General features: G+C 37.2%; 3 protein-coding genes across 3 annotated transcripts; 2 read left to right on the top strand and 1 right to left on the bottom strand.

The window, feature by feature from the left end:
* Positions 1-5,953: 5,953 nt before the first annotated feature.
* LOC135074901 (geranylgeranyl transferase type-2 subunit beta) lies at positions 5,954-9,866 on the top strand. Its single transcript, XM_063969274.1, has 5 exons — positions 5,954-6,329; positions 8,079-8,290; positions 8,625-8,795; positions 9,111-9,264; positions 9,530-9,866. Exons 1-5 carry the CDS (start codon positions 6,136-6,138, stop codon positions 9,798-9,800), a joined length of 1,002 nt encoding a protein of 333 aa, XP_063825344.1. The 5' UTR covers positions 5,954-6,135; the 3' UTR covers positions 9,801-9,866.
* Positions 9,867-10,040: 174 nt separating this feature from the next.
* LOC135074902 (glucose dehydrogenase [FAD, quinone]-like) lies at positions 10,041-12,646 on the top strand. Its single transcript, XM_063969275.1, has 3 exons — positions 10,041-10,260; positions 10,388-10,590; positions 10,924-12,646. Exons 1-3 carry the CDS (start codon positions 10,107-10,109, stop codon positions 12,382-12,384), a joined length of 1,818 nt encoding a protein of 605 aa, XP_063825345.1. The 5' UTR covers positions 10,041-10,106; the 3' UTR covers positions 12,385-12,646.
* A 181-nt stretch (positions 12,647-12,827) lies between these two features.
* LOC135074904 (forkhead box protein J1-A-like) lies at positions 12,828-17,081 on the bottom strand. Its single transcript, XM_063969276.1, has 3 exons — positions 16,946-17,081; positions 16,123-16,806; positions 12,828-15,782 (listed from the first exon to the last, which is right to left on the bottom strand). The coding sequence occupies exons 2-3, from the start codon at positions 16,777-16,779 to the stop codon at positions 15,291-15,293; spliced, it is 1,149 nt and encodes a 382-aa protein (XP_063825346.1). The 5' UTR covers positions 16,780-16,806; positions 16,946-17,081; the 3' UTR covers positions 12,828-15,290.
* Between the last annotated feature and the right edge of the window lie 2,684 nt (positions 17,082-19,765).

Here is a 19,765-nt window from a genome sequence, read left to right on the forward strand (position 1 = left end):
ACTGTTGAGTTGTGTTGTTGAGGAGACCTGAAAAGCCTTTATTGTGTTTTGTGACAGCAACACGTTTGTGGACATTTGCCATTGTTGCAATATTCTATTAATACTTAATTCAGTGATATTTTCGTCTTTATCGACTACCACTTTCTCTCATACTCGTATACCTTCTTACTGACATAGGTAAGTAAGCGACTGAACATTCTAAGAAAATTCAGGAACGGCACTTGGGAATACGTGGCTTGAGGTAGATATTTCCCAATAATGGAAATTCCATTGCTGCGATTCCAGACTTAGCCAAGCTCTACAGCTTGGCCGCGCAAAAAAATCTATTGAGTAGCCACTAGCCAAGTTCCCAAATTATGATGCGTGGTGTGAAGCTGGTGGTGTAGTTGCAAAAATGCAAATGCATGTAAGTAAGTATGTTATATGATATTTTCTCTCATTTTATTCAGGTATCTCGTTATTGTTTGACCTACGTGTCTCCATGAATCACCAAGTCCAAGATTTTGCTCTCTGTATCCGCTGTCGCGCTAGACAAGCCGCAGCCTCTCCATTGATGTCTCAATCAATTTATGTACGGCGGGGGTTGCTCGATCAGCGACACGCGGGAATGAACCAAACTGTCCGAAGCGATTTGTACGTTCGATCAACCGCAACCAATGAGATATTTTAGGATTTCAGCAATTTAGTTTAAATTGTAACAAACAAGGCAGTAGTGGTTCGTTTAATCAAATTGTCTAGACTCAAAGTTGTTGTGTTGGTAAACATTTGTCACCTTTGAAATTTAGCAACACAAGCAATATCATTTTAAATTAATATTTAAGAACCCTCTAGAAACTTGAGGGTTCTTTAATTTTAACTGACAATTCTAAGCGCTTAAAAAGTCTCAAAAGGCAAATAGTAGCTTCGTAGGTACTAGGTAGTCTGCTTAGGCCTATTGAATTTGTACTTCGATATTGAATAAAATTAAATTAGGAGGTATTTAAAGGGCTTCAGTAGCAATTACTGTCAATTTAATTTTAAATTTAAACTATTTTTATGTTAAAAAATCAAATTTGACACGAAATGTAAAAACCAATTCAAATAGGTACTTCAGCGTTTTTCGTGCCTCAAATCTATTCTTCACAATATTTTAAAATTATCTTTTCGATAGTCATTTCTATTGAATGCAAAAACCTTTTTAAGATGTCGTTTTGAAAATAAAATTGTCAAATAACTAAATAAATCGTTCAACATTTTCCAATATCTCATCAAATGCAACTTTCAAGCACCTTAGTCCCTTAACCTCTAGTAGTCTAGTTGGCCCTAGGACTTTAATCAGAAATTGGATCGATGTTATAAATAAACGCTTTCGTGTTAGTTTGCTTACTTTTTTGCTAATTGCACTAAAAGTTTCAAGATCTGAGTATTTGTCTACAATTCCAGCAATTACATAATTATAATTTATACATAGTGTAAGTTTTATACTTGTTCAAACAAAAAGGGTGGATGGATATACTACTCGAATACAACTCCTACATTTCCTACTTGCCTACAAGACCAAATGCAGGACCGATATAAAATTCTCAAAAAAAAATTAGGCCCCCATGCAAAGTCATCAGCGAGGGCTATCGTTTTAGCGCTCACCAGTTAGCGCCACTGTAGAGTAAGGTCCTGTCTAAGCTGTCACTTGCTAGTAGCGAAGACAGTGGCACCAACTGGTGAGCGCGAAAGTAGGTAGTAGGAGGACTATCGTATTTGCACTCATCAAGATGGCGCCACTGTAGAGTAAGGTCCTGTCAATCGCCAGGGGTGCCAACTGTTAAGTATAAAAACGATAGCCCTCTCAAGTATAAAAATTTCAGACCTTTTTATTCTCTGATCCATTTATTTATAGTCTATCCCACACTTGTTATTCTAAAAACAAAGCGTTAAATTTCTTGGAAATAATTAACTAATTAAAATACAATCTAATTAATGTAGATTCGTTAATAAACAAATTATATTTACCTAGTCACGTCAGGCACGACCACGCCTCTGCTTGGATTAATTTAGAAATACGATAAGATTCACGTGGATTAAATGGAAGGATTTACCCGTCTTGTCACGATATGTACCTACTTAATCAATTTTTTAAATAGGTAGGTATGAACTAGTTTTTATATGGAACTAGCGGCCGCCCGCGACTTCGTACGCGTGAATCCCGTATTCCCGTTTTACCCCCTTAGGGGTTGAATTTTGCACAATCCCGTCTAGTGAGCACCTACGTTCTAAAAGGACCTGCACGTTCTAAGAGCACTGTTACTTCGATAATGTGTGTAGTGGAAGTTTATAAATGAAAAGAGTGGACTGTTTGAATTAAAATATCTATTCGGTATACCTACATTTACAAGATTATCGAGACCGTTTAGTGCAAAGTCGTTGAAGAGAGTGCGTCAGGATCGTCTTCTTCGATGTTCGCTCGCGAACCGAACATTGCTCGTTCGTTCGCCGAACGCTCGCCGCTCCCTCCGGTCACGCCGCCCGCGGGCAATGTCCGTGAGTAGACAAGCACCTAGGTACGTTTTCCATTACCCCCATGCAAAATTTGAGACTAAGAGACGAATGAGTAAGTCCAGTCAGTCAATCAGTGACCTTTCGCTTTTATAGATATAGATTATTATAGGTGTTGTCAACAAATAAGAAAAAAATGTACGAGAAGCAAGTTTCCCAGATACGCGGTTTGACGTTTTTATAGTTTCTGTTCATCGCAATATGAGCGACAGCAACAATAAGTAGTCGCTCAACAGATGCTGCATACTTACATCCAGTCGGGAATCGAACCAGGGACTCCTTCCAGGCGTTCACTATTGCGCCATCACGCCATCCACTACACAATTCTACATAATACCTTACCTGCCTATTTTCTTCAGTGTAAAAATAATATAATATAATAGTTGTAGATTTTTCGTAAAAGGTGTATTGGTTATTTTTCTTAATTGGAGTCGGTGCACGTCCCGAGTGAGAAAGCGTTAGTGCAATAGTATTAAACTAAACTTAATCCTTGACAGTTACAGAACCCATCCACAAAGTAAATTCCTAAAGGGAATAGGGAATTTATGTCCAATCCCCCTGAAGAGTTGCGTTTGAAGTGGCGACGATTGGGGCTGGAACCGGTGACCTTTGCTTGATTACAATCCTGGGATTGGTAATCTATTGAACCGATATGTCGGCATGTAATAACCACCTATTCATTCTAATCTATCCGCCTCTTTCACGCACTTAAATTGCTAACGTGAGTGAAAGAGCTAAGTAACTTGATGAGTGAAAGTTTTGCCGCGTGGTCTACGAAAGGAGACAATAACGGTTTTCCATTTCCCCTTTTAATCGTAGTCAAACTATCTTGTTACTGCAATTCAATATTGTCCCTAGTCCCTACCTAAGAAATAGCCTACCTAAGTATTTTAAAAGATGAGCTATTAACCTAGGCACGTAAAACCTACTGTAAAGTATGTTTTTGCTTCTATCTTAACTGCTAGTTAAAAATAAATCGAAAAGATTAACGTAGAGTGTTACTTAATTACATTATAATTTGTCCAATGCTTCCAATTTCAGAAATAAATTGAGTTAAGGAACGCAGCCAATCAAGTCCTTGTTCACACGAGCGAATTACAAATATGTAGGTACTGCGTAATAACGTTGTTTACTTTTTAGCTTTACAAATAACGATTTAAATTCCGTACACGAGGGTTCAAAATTATATCAACTATGTAAAAACTTTGGGACAAACCAATCCCTGTCTGCATAAACTTATACCTTATTCTATGTTTTTAATATTAGTACCTACAAATGCCTACCTACTTTTTTAATTTTACTCTCATTATCTTTACTACTGATTAATCATCTGTTCTATGGGAATTCTTAGATGGCTCAAACTTGGAGTGCAAGTGTGGTTTTGTTCCCCAGTCGACGAAGCATGATGTCGTGCACGGCGTGCCCAACCAAACAACTTTAGCACGCAGGAACCGCAGGAAGATTTATTTAAGGCTACTGAAAACGCCACTCTTGTGGCGGAGTTTTGGGCTAATTAGTTATTATCTCTGAAAGTTACATAAGCATTTTTACGCAAAACCCCACAAAATCGTATCGATGTTATTATTTATTTTGAGCGCCGAAAGAAAAATGCTACTGTTGGAATCACAAATATAGGAATGAAGTCTTTTGGTTTCTTTTAAGATATTGGCATTGATCGCTAAAATGATGGAAAAATTACTTGATGAAAATACGATGTCTGCTATTTTCCATTTGCGGAAAAACTGTATAGTTATTAATTTCTTTGTCAATTTCCATAAGCAGTCAATCTGTCAATGTCATTTATTTGTCACTCACTGTCAATGTCAAAAAGTGAAGAAGAATCTTCCATAGAGAAAAGTAATACATAGGAAATAGAGAACCCTCTCTGTCAAATTTTTGAGCCTACTAATTGATAGCCTGGTGTTAAATTCCCTGTACTTAACCTACGTACGTAACGCTCACATACATACATAGTACACGCACACATACATACATAAAGTCCACGCACACATACACACAGTTCACGCACACATAGGCCCTCATAACCTTCAAAGAATTATTGTTTTTATGATGTACAATCTTAGATTAATAAAACCTAGATAGATAGTCAGTGCACGAAAGGTGAGGCAGATTTTAGTGAGCCAGAATGGCTTACTCGTAAACGTCACATGAACTGTCAAAGTGAAAAATTGGTAAACACGTCCGACGACTTTTAATTAATTAAGACGGTTTGTGCTGTGAAAGGGTGTCTAAATACATCAGAAAAACTAAAGAAAGTGACCAGTGTTACATTTCATAAGTAAGTACTACGATTCGACGCGTATTTTGCTTGAATTTGGCTTTCAAAAATTAAATACGGAAATGATACCAGTAACAAGAAAATTTATTTCCCAATTGTTCGCCGTACAAATACACTTCCTTTTTTATGAAATCGAGACTTTTCAGTCGATTTATCTTATTGTAATTAGGTAGGTACTTTGAATTCAATAAATAAGTAAGTACATGATGCGTTTTGTTTTTGTTAGTTATAAAATAATTAAAAACGTATTGAAAATTTCCCTACTTTCGGGAAAATCACCTTCACTGTCTACACTCCCCAACAAAATTGACACTAATGACATAAGATTTTTGCCTCACTCTTGACGAAGCGTTTGTATGAAGACTATCCATCTAGGTTTTATTAATCTAAGTGTACAATGTAGAATTTTTTCAAATCCATTATTTTGAAAATATTTATCTTTATGGTGTACGTATTTTCAAAACAATGTATTTGGAAAAATTCTACATTGCACATGGAAATGCAAATAAGTAAACAAAAACTTTTGAATTTAATAATTTTACTTTATTTATGAACACACATAATATTATACACCAAAAGCGTCTTTTCGCAAAGTTTTCAACACTAAACACAGAACACAGCACATTGAGAAAACTCAGATCACTTGTGAACATAACAGAAAGTTTCTTCGCGATTCACGAAGGAACGAACAAAACTCCGATGAACCAGAACAGCAGCAGGTACGAAGGAATGAACTTGAATTTGACTCGACTCTTCAATACTTTAATAGGGCCACAGAACTCATAAACGATGGCTAAGAAAACAATAAATAATGCATTCAATTCAACCTAACAAAAACAACACCGGCCATTTTGGAGGAAAAACAAAGTTGCCATATGTTAAATAGTAATTTCTACTACTCTATTATGTAAATTATAACAAAAATGTCAATGTTCAGTTTTAAATTCTGCGTGGCGCCCTGGGCGCTTCAGCGGGACAGTCCATCCCAAAAAAAAAAAAAAAAAAAAAAAAAACAGTTTTAAATTAAAACAAATTAATTTCATTTAAAAAAAGTTATCACATTGTAATTAACAATATTCTCAAATATATTTTAATTAAGAAAAAAATGAAAATATGAAGGAAACAGGAGCAGCGACATCTAGAGCGTTTTAGGGTAGTTAAAAAGTATTTGAATTTATTCACCGATGTCGCTGTTTGGAAGCAAGTTTCACTTCGATGACCGTTGTATGGAAGTTTCTTCACCCTGGAATCTTCGACTCATCAAACAGGAACTGCATTAAAAATTTAATTAATTTAGAAACAAATCAATGTCTTTCAATACCAAAGATGTGATCCTCAAAGAGGACCGACCTAAGTCACTACTTCTTCAGAAACATTCCGACTATTTAGCAGGTTATGGACTTGACAAAGATGACTTCGAATTTTGTATGACTGAATATCTTCGAATGTCTGGCATATACTGGAGCCTGACTGCCATGGAGCTCATGGGGCAATCCTCAAGGTATGTTTGTAAAACTATCGTCAAGTAGCCTAGTTCTAATCGTTGTTATTAAGTATAAAGTTATTGAGAACATTGCATTCAATTCGGTCCCATCAGCCCACATTTTGCGTATTCTACCGATATAAAACATCATATCTAAGTACTTACGCATTACAATAGCTTATAAATATAAATAACAATGTATAATTTCATCCGTTCTCTTAGACTTCCACACCATCATTGATAAATTCAAAAGTATCGGACTTGATCTCAATTATTCAAAATGCGAGCTATTTATCCCAGAATCAAAATTTTCACATGTTCAGTTACAAGACATTATTACAAAATTTTCGGCTTTAGCTCCCAATATCAAAATTCTCAATAATACGTCACTCCGTCTTCTAGGTTCCCCTATTTTTGACGAGGCTATTCCGATTTTTATTAATGAACAAATTTCCAAATTTCAGCAGTCCTCCGAAAATATGCTAAAGATAAACCCTCACATGGCTTTGTATTTAATCCGTTTTTGCGCATACGCCCCAAAATTTATATATTTTTTACGTAGTACCCATTTTTGGCTTTTTCCAGGACTACTGTCAACCATTGATAGTTCGCTCAGGGAGACACTCTCCAAAATTCTAAATTGTGCATTTAGCGATAACTCCTGGAAACAGGCCTCTCTCCCTGTGCGTTTCGGAGGACTAGGCACACGTCAGATATCGCATATAGCCTTTCCAGCTTTTCTGTCTTCTGCGTATGGTACAGCCGAACTCTTTAATAAATTACTAGCCCCTTCTTTAGGGGTAGTGGAGTTGGCTCACCTCGCAGAGGCCAGAAACGCTTGGACTAGGGCATGCCCGGGAGCCGATCCACCTACCTCTCTATCGTCTCAGAGGCAGTGGGACGAGCCGCTCTGCTTGCGTTTTCAGAGTGATCTATTGGCTTCCTCCGAAAATGCTGCAGAGCGTGCTCGCCTACTAGCGGTCTTTCAGGCAGAGTCCGGTTATTGGCTACATGCTCTTCCTTCGGCCAATATCGGGACTCTGCTTGACAGGAGTACACTGTCCCTTGCCATTTCCCTTAGACTTGGCGTCAAGACAAACCATCCCCATCGCTGTCGTTGCGGTACTCGCGTCGGTGAGTTAGGACACCATGGCCTCTCATGCCAAATGAGCGCTGGTCGAGTCTCCCGACACGCCTGCATCAATGACGTCATCCGCAGAGCTCTTGTCGCCGTCAATGTGCCAGCAGTTTTAGAGCCTAACGGCATACTCCGTGACGACGGCAAGAGACCTGACGGCATGACGCTCATTCCCTGGAAGCAGGGACGTCCTCTTGTGTGGGACGCAACATGCGCGGATACGCTTGCTCCGTCTCATACAGGAGGTACCTCCCTTGCCGCAGGCGCGGCGGCGGCTTCGGCTGAGTGCTCCAAGCGGCGCAAATATGCAGCTCTCAATGAGAGTTATATATTTGTGCCGTTTGGGGTTGAGACTATGGGACCATGGGGTCCAAGCGCTCGTTCCTTTTATAAGGAACTGGCAAAGAGGCTCACCGAGGTGACCGGTGATCAAAAGGCTGGCAGCTATTTTGGTCAGAGAATTAGCCTGGCCATTCAACGTGGCAATGCTGCCAGCCTTTTGGGCACGATTCCTGACTGCGGCGCTGGGGGTGAAGTATTTTTTATTTTGTAAATAGTTTTTAAATTTTAGTTTTTAGTCATTTTAAGTTAATGTAATATAATAACAATGTTATGTGTAAAATTTGCAGGATGCCTAAAGATGAAATCATAGAATTCATCACATCATGTCAAGACAAAGAGAGTGGTGGGGTCTCGGCCAGTATAGGCCATGACCCACACATGCTGTATACCCTGAGCGCAGTGCAGGTGCTAGCCATGTATGACAGGCTGGATGCTATTGATGTGGACGGTGTAGTGAGATATATCACCTCGTTGCAGCAGGATGATGGAAGTTTCTTTGGTAAGTTTTTTGTATTACATAAATCTATTCATTTCAGGTTTGGTCTTCATGATCTGCGTATCGAAGCATACAAGTCATAAAGTATAGTCATTTATATTGCTCCATGCTAGTAACAAAAGATTATTCAGTCTGTCTTTTGATACAGGCCTCCTAATTGGCATTGAACTCTGTAGACTGTAAAACTTGCTCAATTTGGTCCCAGTAGTATTAGATAAATTATCTTACTTTACTTTTCTGTAATTGCTTCCTCAAATTAAAGCCTTCCACTTATTATTTACTTATTTATTTTATAGGTCTGCCAACAATACTTACTTACATACTTTCTTATTTCCAGGTGACAAATGGGGTGAAGTAGACACAAGGTTCTCTTTCTGTGCAGTGATGGCTCTGTCACTGCTAAAACGGCTGGATGCTATCAACACCACCAAAACAGTTGACTTTGTATTGAGTTGTATGAACTTTGATGGGGGCTTTGGCTCAAAACCTGGGTCAGAAAGTCATGCAGGTAAATATTAAACACCCAAATAGTTAAAATCCTCTTATTTAAACTTTAATCATTCAATGTCAAGGTATGGAAGATAGCACACCAAGCTAGACCAGTTCTGTACTTGTACATATAGCATCTTAATGCTGCAGATAAAGTTGTAAATAAAAGGCCTTTATAAAATAAAAAGAATGAAAAAAAAGACAAAGTTGTTATAAGAACAAAATTCCAACAAAAATGTGTCTGATGTGCCACACAGCATTTTTTTTTCCATCTCCCTCTTTGTATTAGTATTAATATTATGATAAATTAAGTGTTCTAATGTTAAATTACTAGGTCTGATCTACTGCTGTGTTGGAACCCTGTCAATATGCAAACGAATGGACGCACTCAAGGCAGATGAGCTAGCGTGGTGGCTGTGTGAGAGGCAGCTGCCCAGTGGTGGGCTAAATGGACGACCAGAGAAGTTACCAGACTTGTGCTATTCTTGGTGAGTACTATTCCTAAAATTACTACTAAAAATTCACACTATCCATATTTTAAATTGATTATGCCTATGACAATACTGATTGAGTGTCAAAAAAATAATAAAGTTTAATACAAAAGACAGATACAGTGAATGTAGGTACCTACTGTGAATTTGTTAGCTTTATATCAAACCCCAGTGGTTTTTCAAAGCTATCTAAATGTAATAATTTTTTAATTGTTAAATAAATGAAAAAAAAAATAGTTCATGCATGTTTTTTTTATTTCAGGTGGGTAATGTCATCACTATCTATGCTGAACAGGATACACTGGGTAGACAAAAAGAGTTTAGAAGAATACATCCTCGCGTGTCAAGACGCTGAAACTGGTGGATTCAGCGACCGCCCTGGCGACATACCAGACCCTTTCCACACCTTGTTTGGGCTAGCTGGACTATCCCTACTAGGAAATACTAGCATAAAACTCGTGAACCCTACCTATTGTATGCCACAAGAAACTATCGATAGACTAAAGCTAGAACCACAAGTGCTGCATATTTAATTATAAGCTTTAACATATTTATTTTATTATAATTTTATTTTAATAAAATCACAATTTATACACTGATCTGTCTTTCGACTTCCTCCTTTACAAAGTTATTGAACAGAATCCATATAACACGAGACGAGAACTAATATTAACTCTGATATATTCAAAATTCAAATGCTGTATAGTTTTCATTGCCATTGCTACAGATAGCTTTCGAAAATTCTTGTCAAGCTGTCAATAGTGTCAGTTCAAGTAAATAATAAACATAACCTAAAAAGTTTGTAAAGTTCTTCATTCATGTAATTAAACAGATAAAATATGTTCAATATGTGGATTCTTAACACTTGCCATTGGTTTATCCTATTTATATGTGTTAATTCATTTTCATGTCTCATTTATTTAATTTATTATGGTCAACTCATAACTTCGAAATGTTTTGATACATTTGAAAACGAATACGACTACATTATCGGTGAGTACTTTTTAAATACTTAATAAATCAACCATGCTTACTTTAAACCTCGTACCTAGTGTCTACCTACAGTTAGGTATACTTTGTTTGTTTGAATTTTGTTTAATCTACCCTGTTTTCCTTATAGTGGGTTCTGGCACTGCAGGATCAGTAATCGCCCACAGACTGGCTACAGAGACGAACTTCACCTTCATAGTCTTGGAGGCAGGAGGGAAAGGGAGTCCACTCTTCGACATACCTGTACTTGGCCCAATGCTGCATGGATCCGTTTATGATTGGCAGCTGGAAACTACACCGCAGGAGAATGCTTGCTTGGCTATGAATGATAAGGTAGGTTATGGTTTTCTTTCATGAGATGTTACTGTGATTATGTATGGCTCATAAGTACTGATACCCTAATTATTATTACTTAATAGAAAGAAGAACTTGCCTATTTTGTGATACTGTTCTATAGGAATGTTCTATAAGTTCTTGTCATGAGTGCTCAACTGCTCACAGTATTGTATGCTGTATGCTCTCAAGCATTACATAAAACCCTAAAAGATAACTTGTCTTGTACTCGAATATTCATCAAAATCATCTGTTTAAAAAGTTTGACATTTAATGTGATGAACCATACACAGAGCTATAAATAAATGTAACATAATTTTATGTTTATTTTAGATATGCAAACTGCCACAAGGAAAAATTGTTGGAGGCTCTTCAAAACTGAACAACATGATACATGTAAGAGGAAATATATCTCATTATGTTGATTGGTTTCAAGGCAAATATACTAAGGGATTCATTAAACAACAGTTCCAATTTGTAGAAGACAATATTTTACATTTAGACAATATTCAATATGAAAGTGAATTAGCTACTGCCATCGTAGAAGCTGCAAAAGAGCTAGGGTATAGCACTATAGAGGAATTCAATAAAGGGTTTAGAAAAAGCAAAGTGTCACAAAATAAAGGCAAAAGATGGTCCACATCTGATAATTTAGATATTTCAAAACATATCCTAACAAATGCTTTAGTTGAAAAGGTTAATATTAAGGATGGCATAGCTAATGGAGTCACTGTATTTGTTTCAAATAAAAGTCATAAAATAAAAGCTAAGAGAGGTGTTATTCTGTCTGCAGGGGCCTACAATACTCCTAAAATTCTTGAATTATCAGGAATTGGTCCTAAGAGTGTATTGGATCCTTTAAATATTCCAGTTATAAAGGATTTGCCAGTGGGTTTTAATTTACAAGACCACATTGCAACTGGACTTGACTTAGTTCTATTCAACAAGTCTTTAGCTGTGAATCCTATGAATATGCTCAACCCTTTTAATGTTCATGAATATTTTGTAAATGGTAGAGGACCTTTGACCACCCCTGGTTGTGAAGCCATTGGTTTTTTATCCACGAAAAATGATGAAACACCTGATTTACAGTTCATGGTCATGCCTGTAGGCATATCAGCAGATAGAGGTACACATTTAAAGAAATCCTTGGGTATTAACGAAACAGTATGGGAAAATTATTTTGTTAAAGCATTCGATAAACACGCCGCAACGATTTTACCAATAATTTTACATCCAAAAAGCAAAGGACAAGTTTATATCAATAGTAACGACCCCAAAATGCCTCCTTGCGTAGACCCTAAGTACTTATCAAATAACGATGACGTGATAACTTTAATAGATGGGATCAAATTAGTCATTAAATTTGTAAACACATTGCCTATGAAAGCTTTAGGAGCTCATATAAATCCGATGCATTTCCCTGGGTGTGAAGAATTTGTTTTTTTTAGTGATAAATATTGGGAATGCTATGTCAGACACTTGACTCTGACCAGCTATCATCCTGTAGGGACTTGCACTATGGGGCCTTCTTCATCGAGCAGTGTGGTAGATATTAATTTCAGAGTCCATGGTGTAGAAAGCCTATTCATTGCTGATGCCTCAGTGTTACCCACTCTGCCAAGTGGAAATATAAATGCTGCCATAGCTATGATGGCTAGTTTGTTCTTTGAAACTGGTATAAAATTGTCTAATACTTATCACAGGGTTAATATAAGTTTAGTTTGTCACAAATCAGATTATATTTTTGAGAATTTACAAAATGTATGCTTACGTAAACAACACAGTAGATAAGTAGGGATAATTTAATTTGTAGTCTTTTAGAAATAGTGCCAAATAGTGCAATAAAAATCTAGTCTAAAAAAGTGTTTAACTATTTTAAAATCCTTTCTTAGCAGCAGAAAAAGCTAAATTTCTTATGGTAGGTATTTTAGTTTTCGAAAGTAAGTAACAGAAATCGTTTGTCAATCTACTTACTTAGAAAGTAAATCCTAGCATGGTCGAACGTTTAGAGAAGGGCTATGTATTTCGACCGGGATATAGGCACTTACAGGGCAGATATATGTACCATCCTAGACTGCATCCCACTTATCGGTGCGATTGTGGTCGAATACCTGCCGTGTTATGTATAAAAAAAAGATGACAAACGTACTGGTCTATAGTATCGATAATTTAACTCAAATTCATATAAAAATATGTCATGATGGTACGATATTAAGGGCTATTGCCTACATAACCCCAATAAAACATTGTTAAAGTTTTCTTAACACTTTATTGAAAGTAGTAAGGACACTTCTAAACATGAAACACTGCGATACACATTTTGAGCCTCGTTAATCAGACAACCATTTCAATATTTAAGTTACTACAGACAAAATTGATTTAATATACATAAAAATATATTTAAGGCAAACTTGGACGAAATAGATTTTTAGATAACACCATCAATTTAAATTCTACCCGTTACATTATACCAATTCTTTGAACCATGGCGCTGTGGGTAGATATGTACGCATAGATACAACCCCAGATTCGATTCCCGTTCGGGTCAGTTAATTAACTAATATTTCTACTGTAACTCTGTCTCTGAAGGAAGATACCCACGGCACTTCACAGTAGAGCTACATACTTCAAGACAGTACCGTGTCTACATGGTATTCTTTAACATAACATAGTATCATTGAAACACATACAAAAATCTTTAGTTATGTTCGCGTTCAATCAAAACGACTTTGTCTAAGTTACGATTACACATTTGTTTCATAAAATCTTTTACACTAAACACTAAAACCTACAATTTCATACAAATATTTTTAAATGACTAGATTTGGGGTCAATTCTACCAAAATCAAAGTGGCGCGTATTTTTATAATGACACCTTAGATTAACTTTAACCAAACTTTAGAAACCTTTGTACCGACTAACTTGGGGCGCGAATTTTCCCTTCAATTTTTTGCACTTTTGACCACATTTTTTGCGTAGGTACCAATTCTTTCGTCAAAAATTTCGTTTTTCGTTAGAATTTTTCCTTTATATTAGAAACACTAAAATAGTCAGTTGAGTTGTCGAATAATTTGGGCAAGCGGCTGAAGATTCCGTAAGTAACTTTACTTTGTTACATAGGTACTTATTGTAACACAAAAATTATATTTTCATTAAAGTACCTAAACTTGTAAATAAATGTTTGTCGTTCGTAACTACATATTTATTTGTTTGATATTACGATAGATAAAATGCATAATAAAGGTACTTACATTATTTAAACTTTAGGTAGGTACCACTGTACTATGCTGTTAATTTTTACATTAAGACACTCATGGACGGAAGATTTATTAGTACTAATAATTTAACATATCATAATTTTATTTTTTATTTATACATAAAACCCCGATTTACATCGGTACATATTTTTGTGCAAATTTTTAATACATTGTCTAACACTCAATACTTGAATGAAATCAATGAATATCAATAATTTAAATTATAATTATTGACAAATTACACTTTGTGCTGAGCAAAAATTACCCAATTGCAGTAAAGACCGCTTTTCGTAATACTGGACGGATTATCTGATAACATTTTTCATACATTTAATTTGAAATTCAATAGAAATTTTCATTTTCAGACTAGATATTTATTTCGAAATTCTCTTTTATGATTTATTTACCTACTCATAAAGTAGGTATTAGGGTAGGGTAGTCTAATTTTTTTGTATTTAAATCTCGTTCCCATTTAAATTGACAGAAAATTTCTATTGAAAAACGTTTTAAATAACACGCTAAAGTACTAATTAAATAAATAAATTGTTATCTAACATTGCCACACAATATAATTAACTTTGTACAATATAATACTGAGCGGTAAAGTCAATGATGCAATATCTACATACATTTAATTCTTAATAAAGTAGTTAACACAATTTTTAAAATATGAGCGTTTATACGAATTTACGAATATGTTTTTAAAGTAATACCTACTGCCAGCAAATACAGATTCTTATTTATCCCATTTAAGTTTATTATTACTGTGAAAGAAGAAGAAAATACTTTTTCATTTTGTAAATAAAATATTTTTTCAAATAAGCTTCGCTTTAATACTGTTATTTTAAGTTAACTTGCTTTTGAATTTTGAGCCATTTTATTGAGCAAAATGTAACAATAACTAAGTATTTAATACTGTTACAATAAACGCCCTTAAATGATACTAAATAGTGCACAAACTCCTATCGCCTTAACTCTACGTAAATAACAAAAATAAATTAATAATTAATTTACGTTACATCTTTCGCATTTTGTGACTAGACTATTCGGTTACTATAATACACTTAAGAATTATAAAAATAAACGTTGTAAATGATATCTACGAAACAGATTCACAAACTATGATTTTTTTTTTATTTACCAAGATGTACAGGTTATTATATTACTGGTTTGGGTGTTTTATAATGTAATCGTTAGCTATTTATTACAATAAAAATTCGATTATCAGTATTCGGTATCGGTTTTTTTTGTGCTATAACTATTGATGTAAGTAAACAATGCTACAATTTACTGATTGTTAAAAACAGAAACCCTAAAACTGTTTAAGTTTATGAGGATATTACAAATACCTACTCGTATAACGTTAGATACTAATAGTTTCGTCTCTATCTGTAGTCCTACACATTTATCAATCATGCAAAAAACTAGGAAATCACAAACTTACTTGAAACACGAATCCAGGTAGTTGTCCAACATATCCAGCTGCAGGTCATCCCAGTCCGTAGGGTTGAGGAGGAGAGAGGAGAGGTCATCTTCAGGTATCAGGGGCGAAGGAGCGACAGGCTCCACAATCACATTTGCCCCTATATTGGTTTCCAAGTCTATATTCGATATGGACTGGATGCTTCCTAGGTTGAAATCCGGTAGATGCAAGGTGACAGAATTGTCCACGTCGGTTACCATCGCCTCGACTATTTCTATTGTCTTAGCTTGAGGTATATTCGCTACGGCAATTCCGTCTTCGTTGGGCGTTTCTTTTGGTCCTGCAGCTGCGTTGGACTTCTTCTTCTTATGAGGTCGGTTTGATATGCGCTTTGTGCCTTCCAAATGCCCAAGATCCAGCTTCCAAAAGCCGCCCTTGCCTGGCTCATGTTTGGAGCGAGCTACTTTCACGAACACTTTGTTCAGCGACAAGTTATGCCTGATTGAATTCTGAAAAGAAATATTCTTTCTTAAACTTATTTGTTTTTTACACAATTTAATACACTTGATTTGTTAGGTCTGCTTGAGTCATTTTCTATTGTGTCGAATGTTTACATAACGTTAATTCAAATGAGTTTTTTCCATCAATAGGTATTTTCCTTTAGCTAGAATTCGAAGGTGAATCATCTACGTAATCAAATATTAATATCACTCATGTCCTATCAATCCGCGCCACTCAACCGTATCCAATTAGTTTTTATCGCGTAATGTAAACAAATTGAACGCTTAATAAATCTATCGGGGTTTCCCTACTCACTACCGCACGGTTGCAATGATAACACTCACTCACCTGCCAAGTGGGGTCTGCGTTCCTGTAGTACTTGAAATTTTCCCTTATCCAAGAATATATCGCCGAAAGGGTCATCTTGTCGTTGTTATACCTCATCGCCATGCAAATGAGCGTGCTGTAGGAGTACGGCGGCTTCTTCTCACTATTGTTTTGATACTCGTGCTTGTTCTCCGTAAAGTCCTTCTGGCACTTCGCTATCGTTTGATTGAACTTCTGCAGCCTCGTGTTTTGCGGTGGAACTTTCACAGGGGGACTCGGCGACACCGGCGGAATAGGGAACTGAGGAATTGACATAATATTTGTTATATTTTGAAGCCATGTCAGATTCGTCAGATCAGTTTCACTGTCTTCAATCGGTGGCTTCTCGGGCTTGTGTTTCGTTCGAATCTTTTTCAAAGATTCATCTTGATCTGCAGGTTTCGCAGCAGCCGTTTCGATTTGAGGCAAGTTTAAATCCGTTGCGAGGTCATTTTGAGCGTAGGTTTCTGGTTGTTCGTACACGTATTCAATTTCAACGGTGTGCGAGGACTCCGGCACCGCGTGATCCGCTGCGAAGTAAGTCACGCCGCATTGATCTCCCGCATCTCCGTAGAAATTCAGCGCAGATGTGTCCAGCATTTCGCCGGACGCCGGCGACAGTCCTGACGTTATATGCATGGTGTGTCACTACATCGCTCGTCGGCCCTGGAATTGCGACAAAGAAATTGATGAGTCATTATTGGGTCGTTTCTTTGATCGGGTGGTGTTGAAGTGATTGCTTTATGATTTTTTTATGAATTTTTGATGGTGGGATAAGTTTTTTGGGGAATAAATGGATTGGTACCTGAAGAAGATGAGGAGCTTTGAGTGGTGTAGTCCAAGATGCCGGACGGCGATCGATCGCGGACGGAGTGACGTCGCGGCGGTCAGCGCGCCCCTCCCTCGCTGCGTGTGGTGGTGGCGGCGGCGCGCGCGGTTGTGGCAGGTGCGAGTCCCCATTGTGTTCCACGTCGAACAGGTGTGTGCCGAGCGATCGATATTTTTCCGCCCGCAAGAAAACCGCCCGCATCGGCGACGATAGCTCCGGACAATTAGTCACGGCTATCTCAACGCCCGTTATCGGAGTCTTCGACCCTGCGGGTACTTCCTTTGAGTAACATATCTGAATATTCGCTTCGAGTACTTACGTAAGCATTTGGCAATTGGCGCCCTTCAGGCACGAGTGGTGGCGTCCGATACTTGTTTTCATAGCCATCCCACTGTTTGCCTTTACTCGATAATGACAGAATGTCGTGGAGGGGTTGGGTTCGTTGTCGATTAATGAAATTTACACCGAAAAGTTCACTGGCAGTGAACTCCTATCCAATGTTTCGTCCTAAACAAAGGTCTTTATTCTCTCTATCGACATTCACTAACATTGGTTTCGTAATAGCTAATCAAGAAACAATTCTCTTAAATCAAGTTTAAACTCTTACACCACAAAAAGAAATTGAAACCAGAATGCATGATACATCTGCCATTGGTTTACTATGTTTTCATTATTCAGTGAAAAACAAACTTAGTTTTCTACGTAACCACCGTGAGTCATGTGACCCATGAAGAAAATTCTTCGAATTCGACAGTTACGTACCTAGTATGTAATGATTTTAGGACAACATTAACTCAGACGATACGAATAAGTTATTGACTTACCTACGAGTACTTAGGTACAATATTGACCGCCTTAGGTCCAAGGGCCCAAATAAAGTTAAATCGAAGAGACGTTGACCCGGGCTTTTGCCCAATCACATAAAGGTCAATCCGGAGGTTGTTGAGCTCGGCCGTCAAAATAAACTGGATGGAGAATTGGAAATGTGTCCATATGGGTAACGTGATAAACCGCGTTTTCCTTTACCAAGTTCAGCAACCCCCGTTTTTGTGTTCGTAAAAGATTTACAGATTTTTTTAATTTGACGCTTAAAGAACCAAGTTTGATAAGTTTAAAAGATAGATTGGACATTGGAGTAGGACGTAGGCTACCTTTTGTCACAAAAATAAAACTTGAAGGGCAAGGGGGTGAAACTTGTAGGTATGTAGAGGATACGAGTTTGTTCGGGGAATTAGTCATCGTGTTGCCGATAAGAAAAGTACAAGTTATTTAAATAAAAGTCACATCTTTGGACGGGAAATGCGCGTGAATCGAATCTTTGTGGCTGACCGAAAACCAAGCAAGCAAAACTGCGATAAAGCTAGTATTAATAAAGACCAGTATCCCTAAAACCAGCCGATTTGTAACTCCCCCGGGTGTGCAGTATTGCAATGAGAGGGACCGGGCGCCGGGACAGGCTGGCACGTTCCGCTACGCTACGCAGCACCTTGCAGTATGGTGGATAGGGGTTGCTCGAAACCGTTGAGAGCTAATAGGAATAGCTTGTCAGGGTCCTAGTAGAAATGAGTAAATTGTTTTAATTTATCGCACTAATAACCCTAAATATGACAGACAACTCCGAATAAAAAAAAAGTGCGATGAGTAAATTGCTCGCGAAATTCGAACCCGAAACCACGATGGCGTTGTAGTCTGGTATGCGAATCACTAGGTCAGTTGGTAGGTGTTATTCATAAATAAAGAAAAATGTTTAATATATTTTTATAGGTATGCTTACTTAATTAGCTTAACACAAGATGACCTGATAATCCAATAATAAGTTTCTGAATGTAGGTAATGATTTTAAGTACAATATTTATTTCTTTGCACCCAAATATTTCTGCATAACCCATAAGGAGTAGGCAGCCTGTTTGAAATGCCCTTTTAATTGCGCTTTCTATGGGAATGTCAAAGCTGTTGTATTGTATCGACCTCTCGTTTCCGGCTTCGGGCATATAATTATTTGCGAATTATTGCCTTACTTAAGTCCGCTTGCCTTTTAAGGAAATTCTAGATTTTGCATGATTTTGGGACTTTCTTTCTTGATACTTGCAAATGTTGGCCATTGGTAAAGTTTACTTAAAACTAAGATCATTAGTTAGAGGATTCAAATGTTTGCAATGTTGCCAAAGTTTATTGGTGACATAGGTATGTCAGTAGGTAGGTACCTACTCATGATTCCCCGTGACTCCCTCTAACCTTAAGACAATGTAGAGTAGGAGATGGTATCATTCGATTTTATCCGCTGTTTCAAAAAAGCGACTATCGAATCTCACATTACCGTAGGTACCTCTAACATGAACAACTTTCGTCTTCGAATCGTTTGCGTATTCGACAAAATTCCATACTCAATCTTCGATAACGTGACAATTTTGAAATAAGTTGCATGCAAGCAGTTCTCATACTTAGATCACAAGGGCGCTGTTGTAGTTTTCGTACTATATTAACAGATTAAAACCAAATGACTGACTTTGACCACCTCGTAAATGAAATCCCGTATTATGTTCCTGATCCCCCAAACAACTTAACGCGCTGATATCGTCGCACTTAACTTTAATCGTGCTAATCGTAGCTTAGTTTCACGGTAACTTGAGTCGCCCTCACTTAACGGTCCCCTAGGACAGTGCGCTACCCGTGATCGACGTTACAGCATATGTCGTACGCACCTGTGGGGTGGATGGATGTGTAAAGTAAAATGTCGTAAATGCCACAAGAATAGTACGCCAGCTTTTACTCGTGGCTCCACCTGCATGGATATCA

The sequence above is a fragment of the Ostrinia nubilalis genome, chromosome 9 (genome assembly GCF_963855985.1).
Source record: "Ostrinia nubilalis chromosome 9, ilOstNubi1.1, whole genome shotgun sequence".
Classification (NCBI taxonomy): Eukaryota; Metazoa; Arthropoda; class Insecta; order Lepidoptera; family Crambidae; genus Ostrinia; species Ostrinia nubilalis.